Here is a 26,414-nt window from a genome sequence, read left to right as displayed (position 1 = left end):
GTATTCGCTGCCTGCAATAAATAATCACGAATATTTGATAAAACGAATGTATAATATATGTGTTTTTTATTTCATATACTCAGCTACACGGATTACAACATACAAATCAACGTTTTCAAATAATATCTCATACATGGATATTGCACTATGCCCAGCCATCTTGTTTTGCATATACACTGAAATCTGCACACTCTGGAACCTGTGCGTCAGGAACACCCAGTATTCAGGTTATGTTTTAAGGGGCCCCTTGACTGAAAGTGTGGGTGTACAGAAGAGTTAAGGAATCACCTAATTTGGACGAATCGCGACAGATTCGTTTCGTTTCAAGTAACTTGAGTGTTTTGCATGGGTTTGGGTTAAATAACATAGGTAACCAGTTTACTGGTCGGCTGAATAAAACAGTACTTTGCTGTTGGAGTTTTTTTAGTTGAAGGATTTAAAAGGTTGTAAAAGAAGCTGGCCTAAGATGCATTTTTTCGAAAATTCTTTAATCTTGAAGATTCGAATGAGGTTCCTGGGGTTTCATTACAATTTACATATCTACAAACCTATACGTAGCACCTCTAGCATCAAGGAAGACAGGACCGACCTGTGTGTTTCAGCTACAGATACAGTAATCTGTGTATGATAACATCCATCAGGGTTCGTTCATCTACACTAGCGACGGCTTTAACAGGCATATAACTCAAGTAACAACCAACACATCACCAGGGAAATACCTTCAACACATCACTAAGGGAAATACCTTCAACACATCACCAGGGAAATACCTTCAACACATCACCAGGGGAAATACCTTCAACACATCACCAGGGGAAATACCTTTATTACATCACCAGAGGGAATACCTTCATTGTTTCAAAGCGTCTGTATATATACAGTAAATTATGGTTAAAAAGTAACTGACAAATTGAAATAATTATTCGTTTTCACATTACATTTATTCTTATAATTTGATGGTTGTGGTCAAGTCTTGCAAACATTAGGAAATTTAACCAAAGATGTAACAACTTGAAATCTGTTTTAAAACGTATTATCATTTGTGATTTGAATTTGGTGTAACTATTTCAAACAACCTTGACATTTGGAATCAAAAAGGAATTACTTATCCTGATGTTCGCATGTTTTATCTCATTGTGTTGTACGTCTTGGCACATACATGTGTGGAGTTGAGGTTTCAACGTCGAAAAGTACATGTATGTTTGTTTGAAGACAGTAAGGTGTTCCCTTATTTTAGCTGCTCGAAATAACAACTATGAATAACCGAATATATCACCGCATGTATGGTCATAACCTGTCGGGAAAAGAAAACAGAAGAAAGAGGAGGAGGGTGTTCAATGCTGAGACGTGTCAAGGTTGTTTGTTTCACAGTCGGTTTGTAAAATGCCAATAACATTAGACATTCTTTGGCTAAATCAAATGTAGTGAATAATTTTAAAATTATTTACATACTAATGAAAATCTGGGCAGTTACTGATGATGAGTGCTGTCAGAATGTTGAAAATGTCGCTGAAATCCATCTCAGTAAATGCTGTTTGTATTATAAATGATCTATGCAATATTATTAAAACTTCACATAAACTATGAATGAAAATATTATTTTAATGTGCATGGAAAACGATTGTCATGTTACTATTTCATATTTAAAAATCTGCAAAACGCAACATTAACTGAAGGTTTCGGAATAACCAGAAATGCTTAAATCAGCAGAAAATAACTCCGCGTTTGAAATAATGTGACCTAGATATCGTGCTATTCATTCGTTTCTTCGCGCGTGTACATATATGTATTGATTTCGTGAACAATATTCATACAACTGTGAAACGACACATTCAAGCTGTATCCAGGCGGCATTTATATCACTATTCTATGTACACGTGTCCCGATCAAACCGCTGTCACGTTACAGGTTATACACCTATGTGAAGTTTGAATGATAAACCAAATACAACATTACGACAAATGCGTGCATTGATTAATATGGATGTTGTCAACACTATAGTTGAAACAGACTATTCTCGGACGAGTGTTTAATGTCATATTTTGATATCAGTCCAGGCTTCATGTATCACAAGACTCCAGTTCAAAGCCAACATCATCACATAGCTGAATGTATAAACAGCAACAGTATCATAATACGTGGCACAAATCATCTACATTGTCACATGATTAGCATCTAAATTATACCCCATCTGGGACAGGATTAGGGTTAGTAACTTATATCCCAACATGGCTACACGTGGGTCTGGTCAATGTGAGTTGTAGGTGAGAGGGGAAATAATATTTCCTTCAAAAACATTGGCATTTGTAAACTATTTATTTTGGCGAATTTCCTGTAAACGAATATATCCCCTCAACCGCAGGATAAATGTTCCGCTCTGTGCTGGGGTTCATTCAAGTATTTTGTCTTCATAACCTTCCGTGATACTAATATTATCAAACAGTTTGAAATGTGTTCCTTGTTAAAGTCATCGATAAATACAATGCATAATCTCCGCTATCTATCTGTCACACCATCTGTCTTACTTCAAAATGATGCTACAACATCTGCTACGTCTTTATTAGTGAGAGAAACAGTTGTCTGTTGTTTTAAAATTCGCTCTTAAAATAACCGAACAGTGGCTTATTACGACTGACAAGGACAGCTGATATTTTCTCCTACACAATGGTTAATAGGTAATAATAGCAACTGAGAGACCCTAAAACTAGACCACCACGATAACTCATTTCATAAATTACTTTGTGAAGCTAGATATGTAATCATATTACCGAAAATCAAGGAATCGTTTTCAAAGTTGCTTCATAAGTTTGCACTTTCGCAAAAAATAGTCTGTATAATAATGTGTGTGTTTCACTTGAACACATATCATGCATGTAAGTAACCAAACATTCAGAGTCAGAAGGCCTTTCTGGGGGAACGTGCTGCTCTTCAGATGTGTGTGTCCGTGTCATCAATGTACAATGCGTGAACTAAGAGTGACAGTGGTATGTGTCCCTCTGCTTATTGGAACTATAACAGCAACAGCAACAATAACAGCAATAATAATAATAAAACATAACATTGTCTGAAGTCTGATCGTCTCTAAAGCACTGACTAGAAGTTCGACCCATCGAATAATCACTGCCAATAAATACATATAAATACAGAACTGCTATAACGGACAACACAAGTGCATCCAAGAAAAGATCAGATCTGTAGCTTGTGCCAGCATGCCACCTGTTTCCTGGAATTTTGGGTCATTTCGTTCCACTGTGCACGAGCATCGGAGTCAAAGTTCATGCCTAAATATATTCGACCAATGAGAGCCCGTGACGGCTTTTCCGCGTTTTTGTCAACATGGATGACTGCGATGCTGAAGTACACGTTGTCAAGTTGATAGTGAGGCACGTCAAATGTCATAGTCTCGTTAAACACGGGACTGACGTCACTCAGACGTATCGATGTCTTTGTTTTCTTCATGGGACGACCATCAAACATTAAATTAACTTTCATAAAGGCATCTGAAACAAATACACGTCAGCGTGACTTTAGTGTGAGGCATTGAACTGCAAAGATCTCATAATAAGGAATGCTTGAACGTGTGGAATGATCGAGAAACAACATTGGTTATATGGTATTAGATGTAACTGATAAAAATCAAAACGCTAACTTTTCGAAAACAGCATACAACGAGTTACAATGTCGTATTTGACTGAATTCATGTACTCAGCTTAATGCATGTCTCACTAGGAGGACTTTGAATGACCGCTGTCGCATTATTACAAATACAACCGTAGTTACCCGTGAAACGTTTTGTCTCAGTATCAAGGTTGCCGTGTGTCGTGTTGTCGGGCATTTTAATGCCTTAGTTAAACATTTTATACAGGGTGACAATGCGACAGTGTGACAAGTTTCGACCTTGAAAAGTGTCATACTGTGCCCTGTGGTAAGGTAAGATATGTCATTCAATGTCATTGTCTCACTTGTTTCTACCTAGACGACAATATCCCTCAACGCCTGTACACATGCCACATTGTCAGGGCTTGTAAGATCATATTGCATGTACAGTGGTCCCTTGGAACATGCACGCCCCAGTGTTTTCGGATAGAAAACAGCTGTTTGATTGTAACAGGAGAAGCACCTGCAGGTCTGGATCCAGAGCCAAGAAACAAGGTAAACTGTGTCCTATCACTCACTGATATTCAGTTACTTTGTACATTATAGAACACATGGTCTGTCTGTCGGTACACAGCACAACACAACACAATAGTCGCCTAGCACAAACCTACGAAGGAGGGAAGAATAATTTTGTAGGGTCGTGTATCATGTAAACCTACTTGTAGATGCCTTTGTCTGGTCCATAATCTTCAAACCCTGTGCCTTAATGATGGTCAGACTCAATTTCTCTGCTGTAGGCAAGTACATCAGCCCAATCTGTACTTCTCCGAGGTTTTCCTGATGCAAAAATACAAAAACAAACATGCATATAACGAAGACAGGGTTAAGTTTTGTTCATAAATAAATGTTAAGAATAGAAAAGGACCTCTACTGCATGCACATAAGTACGCTAAAGTATATTGTACAATTATTGCTATTCCATCCAATACTGCACCTGTAGCTTCTAATGGCAAACATGTTTCAACACTATATTCTATCTAGTCCTTATGTGCTGGTGCAGTGTTCCAGTTTAGGTCTCCTCCCACCAGCTGTGATCTACATGAACCGTGCTGAGGTCGGCATACATTAAACCGTATCATGCACATAACACCTCAGGGTTAGGGTTAGGGTTAACCCTTCCACCAGCTGTGATCTACGTTAATCCGTATCATGCACATAACACCTCAGGGTTAGGGTTAGGGTTAACCCTTCCACCAGCTGTGATCTACGTTAAACCGTATCATGCACATAACACCTCAGGGTTAGGGTTAGGGTTAACCCTTCCACCAGCTGTGATCTACGTTAAACCGTATCATGCACATAACACCTCAGGGTTAGGGTTAGGGTTAACCCTTCCACCAGCTGTGATCTACGTTAAACCGTATCATGCACATAACACCTCAGGGTTAGGGTTAGGGTTAACCCTTCCACCAGCTGTGATCTACGTTAAACCGTATCATGCACATAACACCTCAGGGTTAGGGTTAGGGTTAACCCTTCCACCAGCTGTGATCTACGTTAAACCGTATCATGCACATAACACCTCAGGGTTAGGGTTAGGGTTAACCCTTCCACCAGCTGTGATCTACGTTAGGGTTAGGGTTAACCCTTCCACCAGCTGTGATCTACGTTAGGGTTAGGGTTAGGGTTAACCCTTCCACCAGCTGTGATCTACGTTAAACCGTATCATGCACATAACACCTCAGGGTTAGGGTTAGGGTTAACCCTTCCACCAGCTGTGATCTACGTTAGGGTTAGGGTTAGGGTTAACCCTTCCACCAGCTGTGATCTACGTTAAACCGTATCATGCACATAACACCTCAGAAGATTCAGACATGAAGTGGATTTCATTATTCATGATAATCACATGTAGATAAGTAAATATAGTTCATCCATGAATAATCTGGAAATTGATGGTGAAAAACGTACCTAGTTTCTAGTAAAGGTCCATGACGTTTTTCATAAAAATAATTCTATTCCTCGATGTTTTCACTCGGACTGTGCGATACCATTGCCTTTCACAGGATTCGAGGGCATATGATAAGGACATATAATGGCAAGAATGGATTGAAAGTGTTATATTGCAGTAACTACACTGACATCTTTTAGAAGCACATCACAAGAATAAAGCTTTTTATCAACTTGTTCTTGACACTGAAACTGTGAATCAAGATGGAAACGTTGTACATCATCATTTAGTGCATAATTAACGCTAACATTTGAAATTTCACACCCGCTCAAGACTCACATAGTCAATGTCAGTAATGAATAGGACCATCATTTGTGTCAGGCACAGCTGCACATCTTCGTCTCAACGATAAGATGACCCTCGTTGTGAAAGCTTGCCATATCTAACGCAGTGTTCGTTGCCAAGCGAATTCCAACTCGTGGGCTGAGCCCCTGTGGAAAGTATTTTCCCATTTCGTCCGGCATGTCAACGCTTGATGTGGAGACGGTCACGGCATGACATGTTCTGTAGGAGGTTCTCGCAGTATCGGGGTCGTACATTGGTCATGTTGAGACGCTGACCTGCCGCCATGTGGGAAACGACTGTTATGCTCAGTACCTCAGTTGTACCAATATGGCAGTCACTGAGGTACGTAGTCACTGCTGTACTGTTTGAGGACTGATCACCCCCTTCATCCACAAATGGTCGTGGCTGTTGTTTTACCCTGGTTTGAAAATGTTCCTAGAACGAGTGAGACTGATCTTTGGTCGGGATCTTGACCGTCGGTGTGGTCGATCAAGTGTTGTCGTAGGCACGGTGCTAACCCGACGAATCGTGACAAATACACACTTGGACCACATGACGTGCACACAAACCAGTCTCAAGAAACCAAGCCTCTCTTTTTCTCTCATCAGCTGATAAATGTGATATTGTGTAAAGTCAACTACTCGGGGTGCATGACGTCATCTGCCAGAATCAGATTACTTCAAACAGAGTCGAGGTTCAAACTTTCATCATCGATGATAATCGTGTGTTGCATTCTTATGGACGTCTTCTCTTTGACTTTTGAACATCTTTGACTTTGACTTGACTTCAATACAGTGTAAATCAACATCCAAAAATCTTATACTGCATTAACTAGTATGGAACATACACATCAACGGATTGTCTTATAAAGTGTTGTGTGCAGTACATTCAATCATGCTCAGACATAATTGTTGAAGAGTGTGTTTCAAGCCATCACCATCACTGTGTGTAAACCTACGTCTGAGCGTCTGATTGATTGCTGCCAGAGTGTGTTTCAAGCCATCACCATTATCGTATGTAAACCTACGTCTAAAGGTCTGATTGATTGTTGCTGGGGTGTGTTTCAAGCCATCACCATTATCGTATGTAAACCTACGTCTAAGGGTCTGATTGATTGTTGCTGAGGTGTGTTTCAAGCCATCACCATTACCGTACGTAAACCTACGTCTAAGGGTCTGATTGATTGCTGCCAGAGTGTGTTTCAAGCCATCACCGTTAGGATGCAAACTTACATCAACAGGGGGCTGCAGCTGCTCATCAAACGCCACTTCCGTCTGCGTGGTCCACTCCACCCGTGACAATGGCACAGCCACCTCGCCCACTACAACATGCCTTGTGTAGCGGTCAAAGTCGCACACCAGCATCTTCAGTGTGTAGTGATGAATCTCATTTGCATCAATTGGTACAACAAATATCTCGTTGAAAGCTGGGTCTGTAGATCTGCGTAGTATCTTCGTCTGGAACTCCACATCGAGATTGTTCATCTCTTGCTCCCTACTCGCCTTGCCCCTGAAGGTAAAGAAGCTGCGCGGAGCCCGGTATAGTCTCACTTTGACATAAGGTGTCATGGCGCCATCAGGATCGGTGACTGAGAAGTTGCTGAGCTTCTGGACTCGTATTGTAAGCTTACCGTCGACTCTGTCGTACATTAGCCCAAAGACAAGAGAAGCCTTTTGAAAAAGGAAGACAGTTTGGGAAGAAGGGGACTGTGGCTCACTGCGAATAGGTTTGAAGACATGTTCTTTGTGACGATCCTGAAATGTATACAATCAAAGTTAGGAAACCAATGGTTCCGATTCAGAAACAATGCGTTCCCAAAATGACGTTTACAATGTTCATTACTTTTGAGGTGCAATTTGGAAAACAAAGGGCTCTGTTTCGTAAAAATAGAGCGGCTTGTCAGACTAAACTGTTCTCAGGACGTTGGTAAATATGTCAAGCGCGGGTCTGTCTGGTGCAATATAGCTGGCTCATTTTCTACAGACCACCTACAGACCATCATGGTACATTTGCAATATTGCAGGCTCTATTACCTGCAGACCCCGTGGGTAGTCTGCAGTATTGCCGGTTCTACTGTCTGTAGACCCCGTTGGTAGTCTGTAATATTGCCGGTTCTGTTGTCAGCAGACCCCATGATTAGCCTGTAATTTTGCAGGCTCTATGATATGCAGACCCCAGTGGTTAGTCTGCAATATTGCAGGTTCTGGTATCTGCAGACCTACCGTGGTTAGTCTGCAATATTGCCGGTTCTAATGTCTGCAGACCCCGTTGGTAGTCTGTAATATTGCAGGTTCTGTTGTCAGCAGACCCCATGATTAGCCTGTAATTTTGCAGGCTCTATGATATGCAGACCCCAGTGGTTAGTCTGCAATATTGCAGGTTCTGTTATCTGCAGTGGTAAGTCTTCAACTCCAGAGAGTGGCGGTATGATTTATTCGAACTTGAGTTAGACGCTGATGCTTGACATCACTGGTGTGGATCTTTCATATATGTAACATGCAAATAATATGGTACCTGTTTCATTTCAATGACGTCATGGGAACTGTAATCTGACCAATCGGAAGTATCCGTGTCTTTAAATGTTTGTAGAGGCTGCCAGAGACTGTGCTGTTCTGACTGTTTGTAGTATGGAGAATGCGATCCTGTCGTTGAGCCATAAGCAGGAACTTTCTCCTTGTCCTTTTTCTCTGAAACAGAAATCACTCTTCTGTTTGCGATATTTCTTGAGCTTCCATTTGCCGGTTGTATCTTATAGATGTGCATGCCGATTGAATATCAGTCTTATTTAACATATATACGTACCTCTTTCATCCTTATCTTTACAGGGGCATACGTGGTAGAGACAACAAAGGGGGCTGATTGCGCAGAACACCAGGATACCAACTAAAAACAGAGCTGTTATGGCTGCCGCTACTATGACAAGCTTGTCCCAAGGTTCCAGATGATAGAGAACTGGAGCCTCGGTTGTTGACATGTTCTGGTCCTATATCAGCCCATCTGGCCCTGGAAGGAGGAAGTGGTTGTGTTCAGCACACCATCTATGTTAAGCGCACGATATTCACCTTTTGTTACTGTTAAATGGACGGGATTCACCTTAGTCTAAGTAAACTTATTTTCAGTACTTTTACTCTCCACTACTGTGTCTAACGAAACGTTATGGGAGGTCGCGTCAGGTAACCTTTGAGATTGACCAATCAGAAGACAGCTTACCAAATCGCGAAAGTGGACATTCGCACATAGCTTTTGAACTTTTTATCTCGAAAAGATTCGTACCCGAACGATTCCGAATGCTATTTAGCGTACGCTCGCTTCCGGGTGATGCACACGGCGTACGTACAACCATGACAACGATGAGTAAACAGACTGCTGAAAATAGTGTTTTTGGAAATGTTCAAGGATGTCATCTTGCGGAAATATTAGCTAATGGTAATGTCAACAGAAACTCCTAGGCGTATGTACTGCAGGTCAAATAACTGTGACATATGTGAATTTTTGTTTGTGGAGAGATCTGTGTCAGTGACCTGAATATTTTGAAAGTCCCTCCGATCCGATAGTAGCCTTTGTCTGATTGGACGGTCATGGTCGCTCAAGGGTTACCTGACACGACCTTCTACTAGGTTTTGTTAGACTCAGTGGTGAAGTTTACTAGGTTTACTTAAACCGGAAGTCACCTTTTGTTACTGTCAAATGGACGGAATTCACCTTTTGTTACTGTCAAATGGACGGAATTCACCTTTTCTTACTGTCAAATGGACGGAGTTCATCTTTTGTTACTGTCAAATGGACGGAGTTCACCTTTTGTAACTGACAAGTGGGAGGAATTCTCCTTATGTTACTGACAAGTAGAAGGAATTCTCCTTATGTTACTGACAAGTAGAAGGAATTCTCCTTATGTTACTGACAAGTAGAAGGAATTCTCCTTATGTTACTGACAAGTAAAAGGAATTCTCCTTATGTTACTGACAAGTAGAAGGAATTCTCCTTATGTTACTGACAAGTAGAAGGAATTCTCCTTATGTTACTGACAAGTAGAAGGAATTCTCCTTATGTTACTGACAAGTAGAAGGAATTCTCCTTATGTTACTGACAAGTAGAAGGAATTCTCCTTATGTTACTGACAAGTAGAAGGAATTCTCCTTATGTTACTGACAAGTAGAAGGAATTCTCCTTATGTTGCTGACAAGTGTTTTTCACAGACTCACTTACCACTGTACCGAGAACTTACAAGTATCACAAATCGTATTCTTCTTACCAAGCATCAACAGTGTCTAGCTTGTTAACCCCGCATTCGCTTTATTAAGAAATAACAAAATTGTGATCCCCCGCTTTTTTTAGTTCCTTTCTAGTCTCTAGATGGATGGATGGATGGATGGATTGGTCGGAGGCGTGATGGACAACGTATCAGCCATCTCTGACCAAATTACAGCAGGCCCCAATCATCAATATGACATCTGATATTACCATTCTTGCTGACAATCATTAAACGCAAACTCAACGAAGCCATCCACATCAAACCCTAAAATCCCACAATCAACCGAGTATGCTTCAAAAGACACTCCCATTTAGCTTCAATAGTCAACAGACACATCCCATTTACTTCAATACTCAATATATACATCATGTTTGTTTCAAGAGTCAATATTTGTGCGAGATGAGGTCCTTCAATCAGTGCATTACACAACAACAAAGGTATTAAGAAAAGGGTATTAAGTCACATGTGTATACACAACAACAGCAACAGCAACAGCAACAGCCTATATTCAGCCACAGTAGTCTGCACGGATGAGTTATGCTATCAAGTGTTCACATGTAAACGGTGATGTAGGATCAAGCACTCTAACAATCCCAAGAGTATACTACTGCTTTCGTATTATAATGATAAGGCCACTCATATAGCTCTGAGCTCCACGATGCATGTGCATCCAGCTGCACACGTGGGGTCCTGACTCACTCTACGTCCACGCTAGAGCTGCAGCTGCACACTCGGGGTCCTGACTCACTCTTCGTCCACGCCACAGCTGCAACTGCACACTCGGGGTCCTGACTCACTCTACGTCCACGCTACAGCTGCAGCTGCACACACGGGGTCCTGACTCCCACTCCGTCCACGCTACAGCTGTAGCTGCACACTCGGGGTCCTGACTCACTCCTCGTCCATGCTACAGCTGTAGCTGCACACACGGGGTCCTGACTCCCACTTTGTCCACGTTACAGCTGCAGCTGCACACGTGGGGTCCTGACTCACTCTACGTCCACGCTACAGCTGCAGCTGCACACACGGGGTCCTGACACCCACTTCATCCACGCTACAGCTGCACACTCGGGGTCATGACTCACTCTACGTCCACGCTACAGCTGTAGCTGCACACGTGGGGTCCTGACACACGCCGCAGCTGCAGCTGCACACGTGGGGTCCTGACTCACTCTACGTCCACGCTACAGCTGTAGCTGCACACGTGGGGTCCTGACACACGCCGCAGCTGCAGCCGCACACGTGGGGTCCTGACTCACTCTACGTCCACGCTACAGCTGCAACTGCACACTCGGGGTCCTGACTCACTCTACGTCCACGCTACAGCTGCAGCTGCACACACGGGGTCCTGATTCCCACTTCGTCCAAGCTACAGCTGTAGCTGCACACTCGGGGTTCTGACTCACTCCACGTACACGCTATACGTCCAGCTGCACACGTGGGGTCCTGACTCACTCTTCGTCCATGCTATAGCAGTGGGGTCCTGACTCCCACTTCATCCACGCTACAGCTGCACACTCGGGGCCATGACTCACTCTACGTCCACGCTATAGCTGCAGCTGCACATGTGGGAACCTGACTCACTCTACGTCCACGCTACAGCTGCAGCTGCACACTCGGGGTCCTGACTCACTCCACGTCCACGCTACACCTCCAGATGCACATTGGAGGTCCTGACTCACTCTACGTCCACGCTACAGCTGCAGCTGCACACACGGGGTCCTGACTCCCACTCCGTCCACGCTACAGCTGTAGCTGCACACTCGGGGTCCTGACTCACTCTTCGTCCATGCTACAGCTGTAGCTGCACACACGGGGTCCTGACTCCCACTTTGTCCACGCTACAGCTGCAGCTGCACACGTGGGGTCCTGACTCACTCTACGTCCACGATACAGCTGTAGCTGCACACACGGGGTCCTGACTCCCACTTTGTCCAAGCTACAGCTGCAGCTGCACACGTGGGGTCCTGACTCACTCTACGTCCACGCTACAGCTGCAGCTGCACACACGGGGTCCTGACTCACTCCACGTCCACTCTACACCTCCAGCTGCACATTGGAGGTCCTGACTCACTCTACGTCCACGCTACAGCTGCAGCTGCACACGTGGGGTCCTGACTCACTCTACGTCCACGCTACAGCTGCAGCTGCACACTCGGGGTCCTGACTCACTCCACGTCCACCCTATACCTCCAGCTGCACATTGGAGGTCCTGACTCACTCTACGTCCACGCTACAGCTGCAGCTGCACACTTGGGGTCCTGACTCCCACTCCGTCCACGCTGCAGCTGTAGCTGCACACTCGGGGTCCTGACTCACTCTTCGTCCACGCTACACCTCCAGCTGCACATTGGAGGTCCTGACTCACTCTACGTCCACGCTACAGCTGCAGCTGCACACGTGGGGTCCTGACTCACTCTACGTCCACGCTACACCTCCAGCTGCACATTGGAGGTCCTGACTCACTCTACGTCCACGCTACAGCTGCAGCTGCACACGTGGGGTCCTGACTCACTCTTCGTCCACGCCACAGCTGCAACTGCACACTCGGGGTCATGACTCACTTTTCGTCCACGCTACAGCTGCAACTGCACACACGGGGTCCTGACTTCCACTTCGTCCAAGCTACAGCTGTAGCTGCACACTCGGGGTCCTGACTCACTCCACGTCCACGCTATACGTCCAGCTGCACACGTGGTGTCCTGACTCACTCTTCGTCCATGCTATAGCAGTGGGGTCCTGACTCCCACTTCATCCACGCTACAGCTGCACATTCGGGGCCATGACTCACTCTTCGTCCACGCTACAGCTGCAGCTGCACACGTGGGGTCCTGACTCCCTTTACGTCCACGCTACAGCTGCAGCTGCACACTCGGGCCATGACTCACTCTACGTCCACGCTACAGCTGCAGCTGCACACGTGGGGTCCTGACTCACTCTTCGTTCACGCTACAGCTGCAACTGCACACTCGGGGTCCTGACTCCCACTTCGTCCACGCTACAGCTGCAGCTGCACACTCGGGGTCCTGACTCCTGTACGTCCACGCTACAGCTGCAGCTGCACACTCGGGCCATGACTCACTCTACGTCCACGCTACAGCTGCAGCTGCACACATGGGGTCCTGAATCACTCTACGTCCACGCTACAGCTGCAGCTGCACACGTGGGGTCCTGACTCCCTCTACGTCCACGCTACAGCTGCAGCTGCACACTCGGGGTCATGACTCCTGTACGTCCACGCTACAGCAGCAGCTGCACACACGGGGTCCTGACGCCGACTTCGTCCACGCTACAGCTGCAGCCGCACACTTGGGGTCCTGACTCACTCTACGTCCACTGAGCACTGATGCAAGGCAGTTCTGGACTCTCATGGAGATCATACACGTTATTGAGAACAGCTGACCTCCACTTCGACATTCTACTCTTTCATGTGTCTCACAGACGAAAACCTCGGTCAGTGACAGTGTCTTGCGTTAAGTTTGAACAAAGTATTAATTATAGGTGTTGATTATTTAAGTAATACATGCACTATACGTCTGAAAACAAGGTTTTAGTTTCTTTTTGTCGAGAAATGTCGACTTTTGGCAGCATATGTATTACTGTAGAATTCCTGTCAATGAAATACTTAGACGTTTGGAGTATTTTGAATGAAATCTATTAAATAATCTTTAGCTTATGTAGACCTACGTCACTGGGATATTGATTTTCGTTTACGCTACCGGTTGTTCAAACAATCTGAAAATTAGAATGACACTAAGTACGTGTGCTAAACAGAAAGGTCTATGTCAATATTATGTGGGTGTACAGATGATGTGGTGCAGTGCACCTGACTTAAAGGGGCACTGATGCGGAGCGAATAATGCTTCTCGCCAACGGTCTAATTACGAAAGCAGACCGCAAATTGGTCAGCGCCCACTCCTTCGACTGTGACGGACAAAGGAACTGGGCTCCTGTCCATATTAGCAAAATTTCTTCACTTAAACAGTCAGGAGGCCGGATGCCCATCACATGCCATTTGTTTAAAAATATCCATGATATTCCTTGTCTGATCGTAACCATATATCCCAGCAGTGTAGTTCTTTTCGGATGCTTGGATGGTATACTTACTGATCCAATTTGATCCTATTTCTGTGTTTTTAACCTCGATATTTAATCATGTTACATGAAAATATGATGTCTACAGGCACGTAGCAAGCCATTTGTTTCAGTACGGAAGATTGCAAAGCTGTATATTTAGGTAGTTTTGAGTGTTGGTTGAGCTGTGATAACAAACAGCATACGTAAATTTTGGTAGCTATGGTAGCTACAATGGTTTATTATTTATGATAATAAAACACACAGTTGATTTATTTGAATTCGTAAACAAAAATACGATGACCTTGGCTTTGGTAGAGAAATCTGAAAATTGTCTTACGTAAAAAAAACTTATTTCACTTATTTACCAAAGTACACAGCAAATGCCTGTGTGTATTCCTTATGTAACGAAATTCCGTTGGTATCCTCAAAACAGTTTCGGCCCATAAGTGTTTTCAGGCTGCATGCGACACAGAGATTACATCCTCCTTGCTGTAACTCGCGTTTGATGGTGTAAACCTACACGTGTTATTTGTCATCATTCTCTTGATGGTCAATTCATGAATTTATAACAGGTATAATTAGTAGCAACACCACTTCGGTTACTCAACAAAGGTTCCCATTTGGCATTTCTCCTGTCTGGAGTAAATACTCAACATTATAAATTAAGGTCTGTAATGGCAAATGTATTGTATGTTATGTAATATGTGCATGTAAGTGATGCAAGAGGGTTTATCACCTGAGTTACAAAAACAAACATCGATCAAAGGATTAACCGATAAGACACTGATTGATTAATTACTTTTGTTCTTCTAGCGGATTTGTCAAAAGGCAGTGTGTGTAGATGACTACACCCTGTCGTAAAGTGTGAGTGCAAAAACAACATCCTCCCTTCAAAGAATTAACCACTCTTGCGTTGATTGATTGATTGCTCAATATTGGTCAACTAAATTACTTAGAATAGTGGACATCATACAATTAGTTGCCAGGTGTGCTATCTTGAGAGACCAATGAGAGGTTTATCTAGTTTTCACCAACGAAAGACGTGAAACGATGTGTTACTTTTTCGCAAATGAGACAGTTGTAAGACACGCGACACAGAGCAGGATTATTTACCAGCTGCAGATGAATGGAATACGATTTCTTTTACGTGGATATTGATGGATACATTCCTGAACAAGGTAGTAGCCTGACACTGTTGCTATAAAATTAGTCTGTTTTACGTTCATTATTTGCATTTTGTTTTAATTTATTTGTTGCAGCATTCAGCAGAATCTGTATGACAGAAAACACACACTAGATCGCGTATGTGTGTGAAATAGGATCCACATTGGCAATCTATACAATGTATAAATATTGCTGTTATGTTAGAAATTTACTATGAGTATAAGCAAATCGTGTGTTCTTTTATTAATTTTCAGAATCATACAAATATGACAATAAACTAATTAGGGTTATGAGACAAAATATAGAGACGTACATTGACTTCGTTATTTTTCCGTCCTAATAGTTTTTTACCATTTCTACCACTGGCAGATGATTAACCTTCAAAGTGTTTCATTTGTTTTCATAATACATTTGTAATGAAGTACAATTGACTTCACCTCAGTTGATCTGTCAATAATTAAACTATCAATTGCGCTTACGGACTGCGCAGCAGAGGTCACGAACCAGTCACGAATTCTGGGATATCATCCGGGTACTCACGGGAGAAAAACAATAACAAAAGTTTACACCAGTCCACGGAAAATGCTCCGCATCAGTGCCCCTTTAACGGATCCCTCGTCCGTCTGAATAATGCAAAACCTGCAAACTATACCGACAGCTGTCACGATGTTGACGAACTTGTTGGGCTTTGTTTGTATGTGTTATACCTAAAAAAGTCGTGTCGTTCCCTAAAGAAGGCGTTATCAGTTATCAATAAACACGGCATGTCTTTACAAAGACTTCGTTAAGTATAAAACATTTAAACATGATATATGTGATAACACTGAAAGCAGTATAAAACTAAACTCAATATCTTCAACAGACTCGTATCAACTCACTTTAATCAACTAGTTCTTTCACAGTCGTCATTGTCCCCATAATCGATTGTTTCTGTTGAAATATTCCTGGGTCCGACATTAAACAACTATCAATGAAAAACATCACTGGTCCCGACATCCATAAGGTCCATTCGGCCGACTTCGTCTCTTTCCGCTATGATATTTAGTATGGTGTGCATCTGTGTAAGCCTACCAGACCCACCTGTATATCACCTGTACCGAAAAGTCGCATTAAAAGCAGCTGCCCATCTTCTTACGTCAACCATAGTTAGTGTGGAGTGGCCCTGGAGTGTACGTGTATGAATGAAGACAGTCATAATGCCACATTGGCCCTGGAGCGTACGTGTATGAATGAAGACAGTGATAATGCCACATTGGCCCTGGAGTGTACGTGTATGAATGAAGACAGTCATAATGCCACATTGGCCCTGGAGCGTACGTGTATGAATGAAGACAGTGATAATGCCACATTGGCCCTGGAGTGTACGTGTATGAATGAAGACAGTGATAATGCCACATTTAACATAATAATTCATCGGCATAAACGTGTCAGGCATTATGAGAAAAGCTAATAACATGATTATTTATATTTATTACATGGGATATTTCATTAATGATCCTGCCATAAATGTTCATCATCGCATTGATAAAGAAACCACGTGATTCATCTATCAGTCATACAACGCCGAGCTAATTTCAGGGTTATGATTCGCATCCTCGTTAGATATACACAACATATATATCCGAAACTTAAGAAGGGGTATTGGAGATGATTTATGATGACTGGCATTATTGATGGGGTAATGTCCTCCATGTTCCCGTGTGGCTCTGTATCACGGAGCCAACAATACAGGTGTTTACTCCAGAATTGATACCAATATCTCTATATAAGATCATCAGTACATTGATTACTCCATAACTGATAACAATATCTGTATATAAGATCATCAGTACATCCTTTACTCCAGAACTGATTACAGTATCTGTATATAAGATCATCAGTACATCCATTACTCCAGAACTGATAACGATATCTGTATATAAGATCATCAGTACATCTATTACTCCAGAACTGATAACAATATCTGTATATAAGATCATCAGTACATCCTTTACTCCAGAACTGATAACAATATCTGTATATAAGATCATCAGTACATCCTTTACTCCAGAACTGATAACAGTATCTGTATATAAGATCACCAGTACATCCATTACTCCAGAACTGATAACAATATCTGTATATAAGATCATCAGTACATCCTTTACTCCAGAACTGATAACAGTATCTGTATATAAGATCATCAGTACATCTATTACTCCAGAACTGATAACAATATCTGAATGTAAGATCATCGGTACATCCATTACTCTTAAACTGATAACAACGTAAAAACGATATCTGTATATAAGATCATCAGTACATCCTTTACTCCATAACTGATAACAATATCTGTATATAAGATCATCAGTACATCTATTACTCCAGAACTGATAACAATATTTGTATATAAGATCATCAGTACATCTATTACTCCAGAACTGATGACAATATTTGTATATAAGATCATCAGTACATCCTTTACTCCAGAACTGATAACAATATCTGAATGTAAGATCATCGGTACATCCATTACTCCTAAACTGATAACAACTTAAAAACAATATCTGTATATAAGATCATCAGTACATCCTTTACTTCATAACTGATAACAATATCTGTATATAAGATCATCAGTACATCCTTTACTCCAGAACTGATAACAATATCTGCATGTAAGATCATCGGTACATCAGTACAATTTTTAGTATATATATTACTCATAAACTAATAATAATGTAAGTACAATCTCTGTATATATAATTATCAGTACAATCATATATTACCCATAAACTAATAATAATGTAAGTACAATCTCTGTATATATAATTATCAGTACAATCATATATTACCCATAAAATAATAATAATGTAAGTACAATCTCTGTATATATAATTATCAGTACAATCATATATTACTCATAAACTAATAATAATGTAAGTACAATCTCTGTATATATAATTATCAGTACAATCATATATTACCCATAAAATAATAATAATGTAAGTACAATCTCTGTATATATAATTATCAGTACAATCATGTATTACTCATAAACTAATAATAATGTAAGTACAATCTCTGTATATATAATTATCAGTACAATCATGTATTACTCATAAACCAATAATAATGTAAGTACAATCTCTGTATATATAATTATCAGTACAATCATGTATTACTCATAAACTAATAATAATGTAAGTACAATCTCTGTATATATAATTATCAGTACAATCATATATTACTCATAAACTAATAATAATGTAAGTACAATCTCTGTATATATAATTATCAGTACAATCATATATTACTCATAAACTAATAATAATGTAAGTACAATCTCTGTATGTATAATTATCAGTACAATCATATATTACTCATAAACTAATAATAATGTAAGTACACTCTCTGTATGTATAATTGATGGTAAGTTGTTTGATGTTGGAACCATAGTTCACTGAAAAACGTCCAAACAAATATTCGAAGTCATTTCTGTTAGATTTTATAGTAGATAAAGGTCAACTACCAATCAGCCAGCTACCCATCATTCAGTCTCAACAAGTCATATTTGCTGTTTTGCGTATAAAACACAAGCGACAAATGTGTTAAAACTCAAAATAGTAATCAAGTTGATGTAAGGTAATATGAATCGGGTATTGCATACTGCAAAGGTTGCCGACGATGCACCGGTGCATTGGTGAATGGTTACACCCTTAAATTATAATGTAAGTACAATATCAATTATAATGTAAGTACAATATCAGTCTCAGAAATATTTAGTGCATTCACTACTCGTGTGTTTAGTCCTATCCTAATTATAATGTAAGTACAATATCAGTCTCAGAAATATTTAGTGCATTCACTACTCGTGTGTTTAGTCCTATCCTAATTATAATAAATATATAAGCACTCATTAGTGTAATGTGCAATGATTTACAAACTGTATGTTTATTTCGGAAACAAAGGAACCGAGAATTGTGTATTTCACTGTCAGGAAATTCCTTACTCGTATATCTATACGACTGATAGGATATCGATAATTACCGAATATGAATGTTGAACTTTTGGAGGAATTATATTCCAGGGCGTAGTCTTGTACACATGTGCCAGCAATAATAAACGGCTCAGTCATTATGCATAATAAACCCCACACCGTGCCAATAATGTGTAATGTAATCAGCCAGGCAAAAATGATCCGTTAAGCGAGGGCAACGTATTAAGCAACACGGATTATTACCCGAGTGTGTATCCATATCATTGATATCACAGATGAAGATCAACAATTTGTTTTGCGAGGTTTTGACGATCATAATAGATATGGTTTATTCCTGCGATATGATATCAATGTTACACGAGGTTAATAATCTCGTTACTACATAATGTTATTCTTAAATTACTCTTTAAAAAGGACGCATCGTACTTCTGTTTATGTGAAGATAACCGATCAATCGCGTAAGAATAGCTGTACGTCAAGGTGAAAGGTCGTCTACGATTTTTGCCCAGAAACGAACTGTCCAGTGATCCATGTATTCAAGACGTACTTGTTGAATTCTTCACACTTGGGAACATCTGGGGTATGTGTAAATACAAGCTCACAACCAGTCATGACTTGAGGAACAGGTAAAACGGCGCTGACGCCATAAGGACTGTCCAAAGTGAAACAAGCACGCCTTGACGTTGGAAGGAAGGAGTGAACGTACAACGTTATGGGCAGCCATTTCAAATCCACAATGACATTTACAAGAGAAAATGATAGATTTAGTTCCTCACACTTAATCTTTAATTGTAGGTAATTGCCCTTTCATCAGGCAATAGGCAAAACAGTTCAGGCAAGGAATGACGGGTACAGTGACTATAGACGATATACAAGGGTTGTCCATGGCATATGAGAACGCTACATGTCTATCTGCTATTTCATATCTATATCTGTATACAATTTCACTACAACATCTTTCTGTCATCTCTCTCACCTGAACTCACTTGACTATTACCGGAAAATCAACACAACAACATCCCTCTCCTGATTAAGTAGTTAACGCTTCTCTCGCACAGTAGTTGTTTAACTCTTTTACCTCTAAAACACTTGACACTGTAGTTGTTTAACCTTTTTATCTGTAAATCACTTGACACTGTAGTTGTTTAACCCTTTTACCTGTAAATCACTTGACACTGTAGTTGTTTAACCCTTTTACCTGTAAATCACTTGACACTGTAGTTGTTTAACCCTTTTACCTGTAAATCACTTGACACTGTAGTTGTTTAACCCTTTTACCTCTAATCATTTGACACTGTAGTTGTTTAACCACTAAATAAACAAAACAACATCCATGTTCTTTCTCCCTCTCTCACCTTTACTCAGTTGATTATTGCCAGTAAATCAATACAACATCCTTCTCCCGATACAGTAGTTAATTCCTTTTACCGGTTACTCTCTTGACATAATATCCCTGTTCTGGTATCTAACTGGTAGAGTAACTAATCCCTTACTGCTATTCTGATTATTGCTCTTAATTGCTCATCTCACATTGTCCCTGAGTGCCCACCACTTTTAATTACCGCTATGCATTTGTCCCTGAGTGCCCACCACTTTTAATTACCGCTATGCATTTGTCCCTGAGTGCCCACCACTTTTAATTACCACTATGCATTTGTCCCTGAGTGCCCACCACTTTTAATTACCACTAGGCATTTGTCCCTGAGTGCCCATTGTATTCCCCTATTATGTAATAGGACGATGGTCACTCAGGGAATATACCGTGGTCTACGACGGCGGCATATAACTGTGACTAGTTGCTCACACGGTGCAAACATAACTCTAGCTTATTATGAGATCTTTCTGTCTAAAAGCACAACAACGTCCGCCTGTTTTCAACAGAAAATCTGTAATTTGTGCATTGACCCTAATTTGCAAATTTATCAGATTTTCATACCAAGTTTTTCAGATTCCTTATTTCACCGATTACACTCTCCATTGCATAATAAAAAACTATTACCCAAATGTCAGTTTTAGGGTGAGCACTAACATTATCGCCAAATCAGGAACCTCAAATATTCATCTGCGACTAAGCTAAGTCCTGACATTTCCGATGTAGGTCACACTCCCGCATGACACTCCGAGTCACAGGAAGCAGGGTCAACATTGGTGAACACTTGGTTTAATCATGGGCGACCTGAACACGTCCCATTTCCGGGGGAGTAGCGAAGGTGGGCTAAGTGAAACGGGAATTGGAACTGATATTTTAACATAGATGAATACACTTTCCCTCATGTACCATGAATACACATTGCCGTCATGTGCCATGAATACACATTGGCGTCATGTACCATGAATACACATTGCATGAATACACATTGCTGTCATGTACCATGAATACACATTGGCGTCATGTACCATGAATACACATTGCATGAATACACATTGCTGTCATGTACCATGAATACACATTGGCGTCATGTACCATGAATACACATTGCATGAATACACATTGCTGTCATGTGCCATGAATACACATTGGCGTCATGTACCATGAATACACATTGCATGAATACACATTGCCGTCATGTGCCATGAATACACATTGGCGTCATGTACCATGAATACACATTGCATGAATACACATTGCTGTCATGTACCATGAATACACATTGGCGTCATGTACCATGAATACACATTGCATGAATACACATTGCTGTCATGTGCCATGAATACACATTGGCGTCATGTACCATGAATACACATTGCATGAATACACATTGCCGTCATGTGCCATGAATACACATTGGCGTCATGTACCATGAATACACATTGCATGAATACACATTGCTGTCATGTACCATGAATACACATTGCATGACGATATATTGTCGTCATGTACCATGAATACATATTGTCATAATGGACCATGACTACACATTATCCGAAAGTACTATTCGGCATGCTGCAGTAACGTTTGTTTTAACCACGGTGTGGTCTGTCTGGAAATAATGCAAACATCCCGTTCAATCGACACACAAATGAGACCCATATACGTTATTAATTACATTCCGGCTGTTTCATGCTTGCAGTCATGTGAATGTCGATAAACTGTATTATGTAGATTGTATGGTTTGGGTTATTGCATGGCATTACAGACATATTCCAATTACATGCATGATATCCCGATCCGTGCAATACGGAGAACAGGATTGGGTTGACAGATATATAGCCATGATTGTGATGAGCGTGATCCAGGTACTGTTGATGAGCGTGATACAGTTACTGTTGATGAGCGTGATACAGTTACTGTTGATGAGCGTGATACAGTTACTGTTGATGAGCGTGATACAGTTACTGTTGATGAGCGTGATACAGTTACTGTTGATGAGCGTGATACAGTTACTGTTGATGAGCGTGATCCAGTGTTACTGTTGATGAGCGTGATCCAGTTACTGTTGATGAGCGTGATACAGTTACTGTTGATGAGCGTGATACAGTTACTGTTGATGAGCGTGATACAGTTACTGTTGATGAGCGTGATCCAGTGTTACTGTTGATGAGCGTGATACAGTTACTGTTGATGAGCGTGATACAGTTACTGTTGATGAGCGTGATCCAGTGTTACTGTTGATGAGCGTGATACAGTTGCTGTTGATGAGCGTGATACAGTTACTGTTGATGAGCGTGATGCAGTTACTGTTGATGAGCGTGATACAGTTACTGTTGATGAGCGTGATCCAGTGTTACTGTTGATGAGCGTGATACAGTTACTGTTGATGAGCGTGATACAGTTACTGTTGATGAGTGTGATACAGTTACTGTTGATGAGCGTGATACAGTTGCTGTTGATGAGCGTGATACAGTTACTGTTGATGAGCGTGATACAGTTGCTGTTGATGAGCGTGATCCAGTTGCTGTTGATGAGCGTGATACAGTTGCTGTTGATGAGCGTGATACAGTTACTGTTGATGAGCGTGATACAGTTGCTGTTGATGAGCGTGATACAGTTACTGTTGATGAGCGTGATACAGTTACTGTTGATGAGCGTGATACAGTTACTGTTGATGAGCGTGATACAGTTGCTGTTGATGAGCGTGATACAGTTACTGTTGATGAGCGTGATACAGTTACTCTTGATGAGCGTGATACTGTTACTCTTGATGAGCGTGATACAGTTACTGTTGATGAGCGTGGTACAGTTGCTGTTGATGAACGTGTTGAGGAAGATTATTGTGTGTGTAGATCACAAAGCGCAAAGATGTTCTGCATTTGCACTTGTGGATCTACAGTATCTAGGAGACATTGATATAACAGGTTTTCACAGCCAAACAATGCCCTCGCTGAGATCGGAAGTGAGAACACAATGATTTTGTTGGACCTCCTTATGTTGTATTTATCAGCTCCGTCAATGTAAGACATGGAAGAAAGTCCTAAAACTGTGTTGTCATCATTTCCATGAGTTGCATATTGATCTTGGTGCGATGAACGATGGTAGCTTCGTCAATATAGTAGCTCAGTGGATACACGACTTCTTTACTACAATGTGTGCAACTTGCATCACCTGTATGATAATGGTGTTAGTATCTACACCCAACGTCACAGAACTAACTCAAAACAACATGTTTGACTATGCATGAAGCATTAAGCAAACTTGTCCCTAGTTTTACTGCGCATCTATGGATCTGTGTTGTTTGCACACAAATATCTAGCTGCGAACACATCGTGTACCATGCAACACTTTGTCATTCTTTTCCGGTACCTCCACTCGATACCTCTTTGTGTATCTGTAATCATGATCTGGGCGCTCCTCCTTTTTCATGTATTATTCTATATTGTAGAGCAAAACGAACCAACTCCATGATATTTTAAGGCACGTGGAACATGATCCTCAGAAGCGTTGTGTGGATGTGAAGAAACGTTAGGTTATTGATATTTTACATATTAAACCCCATAAACGGTTATCGTTGTCCTTAACCTCCACCGCTGAGACTGTAGCGATTAGCTGAATCATTCCGTCACATATAGACAAGCTGACACTGTCGGGTCAGGGCGATCACTTTATCAATAGTAGATGAATAGTGGCGAAAACTCCATGAATGGATCACTGGATACTAGCAATGACACCACGAAACAAGATAAAACACCCTTGTCCTTTAAAGGATAATGTATCCAAACCAAGTGGAATTGTCTCCCTCCAAAGGCAACCCCAATCCTAACCCTAACCCTTGACGGGTGATTGTGTTACCCGTTCTTCACCTCTACTTATACCTTGTATTCATCACCTCATGTAACACCGAGACACTGGTTCTCTGCAAACTGCTTCATTTGTAGAGCTTATGATATATTTTGTCCTAGGAAACCACCAAACTGTCATTTGAGATATGTAAAATACATATGCTACCGGTGACATAACAACTGACCCTAAGCCCTCTTGACTGAGACGTTTCACTAATCAGATTTGGTTATAGGGTTGGAACCCACAGTCATCTATACCTGTCATCAGAGGTGAACTAAAAGATCGGATGGACTGGCTGTGTTAATTGCATGATCCACGAGTGGATCGTTGTCCATGATATCAGTTTAGATCATGTAGGCCGTTCTATGTGGCTGGTGTATTCCTTAGTTCAGTGTCAGTAAACAAGGGTACTTGATTTCAAGTCTTGTAGTGTACCATATACTAAGAGACAAATGTTGCCAAATGGATCAACATGTAAAAGAGTTATTTTTATGATAGCTCGTCTAATAGACAAGGGAGAATGATTTCAGAAAACATGCTGAGTCGCATGTCACTTTGTCACACGTCTGTTCAAAGGTCATTGAATCCTTGCAAGCCAGTCTAAACGATGTTACTCAAGATTTTCAACTTACCTGCACTTATAGTCGAATATCCGTGGAACATGTATCTCCAACTAACAGTGGATTCAGCAGATCCGTCATTCTCGTGCACCACAACTTCTATCCCAGGACAAGAACATCCAGGCCATGAGGGAAACTCGTAGTGTGCAGAGGACTTTTGAGATCCTTCCGAAGCCAATATGGCGGCCTAGCTGATGGGCGACTAAAGTCGGCGGTCCTCGAGGCAGCTGTTGCAAGTTCAATACTAGTATATCTAGAAACAGATGGGTCGTTGAATCCTGTGTCACTGTGTGCTGTAGCGTGAGGGAATGTTAGATGGCATATGTGCGGTTCTCAGTCAACAAACAGTATGAAATAATTGTTGCTTATTAGGGGGATTACGGGATAATTTATTAGGGATGATGTGACCCAAAGTAGGCGATTTCGTTTTATTCTTTTGAAACGCAGTGTTATATGCAATGTTTTCCCATGCCTTTTGTATAGGTACATACTTAATGTACAATCGTCGATTGTGATTATTGTAGATCGTATTGATCACATCATACATGTATATATGTTATCGGGTATGAAAATGTAACTTTTGTGCTCAGATTTATCCTATACTGTCCTGTCCTCTTGTGAAAGGCTTTAGAAAAGTTGACATCGTAACGTGGGACTCGACAATCCAGACAAATGATTAACCCTAATCCACATTAACGGGGTTTTAACACTACACTGAGAGATAACGTGATGCGGCAACAGTGACGGGTTCAGTTGTCAGTCCTTAAAAGAAGTCATTTGTCAGATCCTGTAACATTCAGCTGTCATACCCTGTAACATTCAGTTGTCAGGCCCTGTAAGATTCAGTTCAGACCGTGTAAGGTTCAGTTGTCAGGCGTTGTAAGATTCAGTTGTAAATCAATCAATGTTTTACTGAACAAGAGGCCATATGCCCACATACGAAAGTGTTCCATGTATATGTCAGTATAGAGATATGCATCGGTTGAACAGAAATACACAGTTTGGCCTAATATCAAAACATGATGTACATACAAGGTAATGTGATATTGGGTAGGATTTCTACAAGATAAAAGCTTCTTAAAGTCATGTGTGGATATGTAAATGAAATGTAGGTAAATATTTAATTCTGAGTTCATCATAGACTGGGCAAAGATACATAAAATGATATTCTTCTTCGGTTCCGTTATTACTTATTTTACAGCGCCTGTTTATTTTAT

General features: G+C 41.2%; 1 protein-coding gene across 1 annotated transcript; it reads right to left on the bottom strand.

The window, feature by feature from the left end:
- Positions 1-51: 51 nt before the first annotated feature.
- LOC137270062 (synaptotagmin-A-like) lies at positions 52-25,415 on the bottom strand. The gene is made up of 6 exons (XM_067803873.1): positions 25,210-25,415; positions 8,693-8,893; positions 8,405-8,577; positions 7,123-7,644; positions 4,317-4,434; positions 52-3,500 (listed from the first exon to the last, which is right to left on the bottom strand). Exons 2-6 carry the CDS (start codon positions 8,862-8,864, stop codon positions 3,187-3,189), a joined length of 1,299 nt encoding a protein of 432 aa, XP_067659974.1. The 5' UTR covers positions 8,865-8,893; positions 25,210-25,415; the 3' UTR covers positions 52-3,186.
- Between the last annotated feature and the right edge of the window lie 999 nt (positions 25,416-26,414).

This window comes from Haliotis asinina, unplaced genomic scaffold (genome assembly GCF_037392515.1).
Source record: "Haliotis asinina isolate JCU_RB_2024 unplaced genomic scaffold, JCU_Hal_asi_v2 scaffold_30, whole genome shotgun sequence".
In the NCBI taxonomy this organism is placed as follows: domain Eukaryota; kingdom Metazoa; phylum Mollusca; class Gastropoda; order Lepetellida; family Haliotidae; genus Haliotis; species Haliotis asinina.
The sequence above is the reverse complement of the archived record's forward strand: the minus strand, read 5'-3'. Positions and strand labels throughout refer to the sequence as shown.

Coding starts and splice junctions, on each gene's coding strand:
- LOC137270062 (XM_067803873.1), bottom strand. CDS start 8,864: ATGTCAACAACCGAGGCTCCAGTTCTCTATCATCTGGAACCTTGGGAC. Junction 8,578..8,692: donor TAAAGATAAGGATGAAAGAG/GTACGTATATAT, acceptor TTTCTGTTTCAG/AGAAAAAGGACAAGGAGAAA. Junction 7,645..8,404: donor ACGTCATTGAAATGAAACAG/GTACCATATTAT, acceptor TATACATTTCAG/GATCGTCACAAAGAACATGT.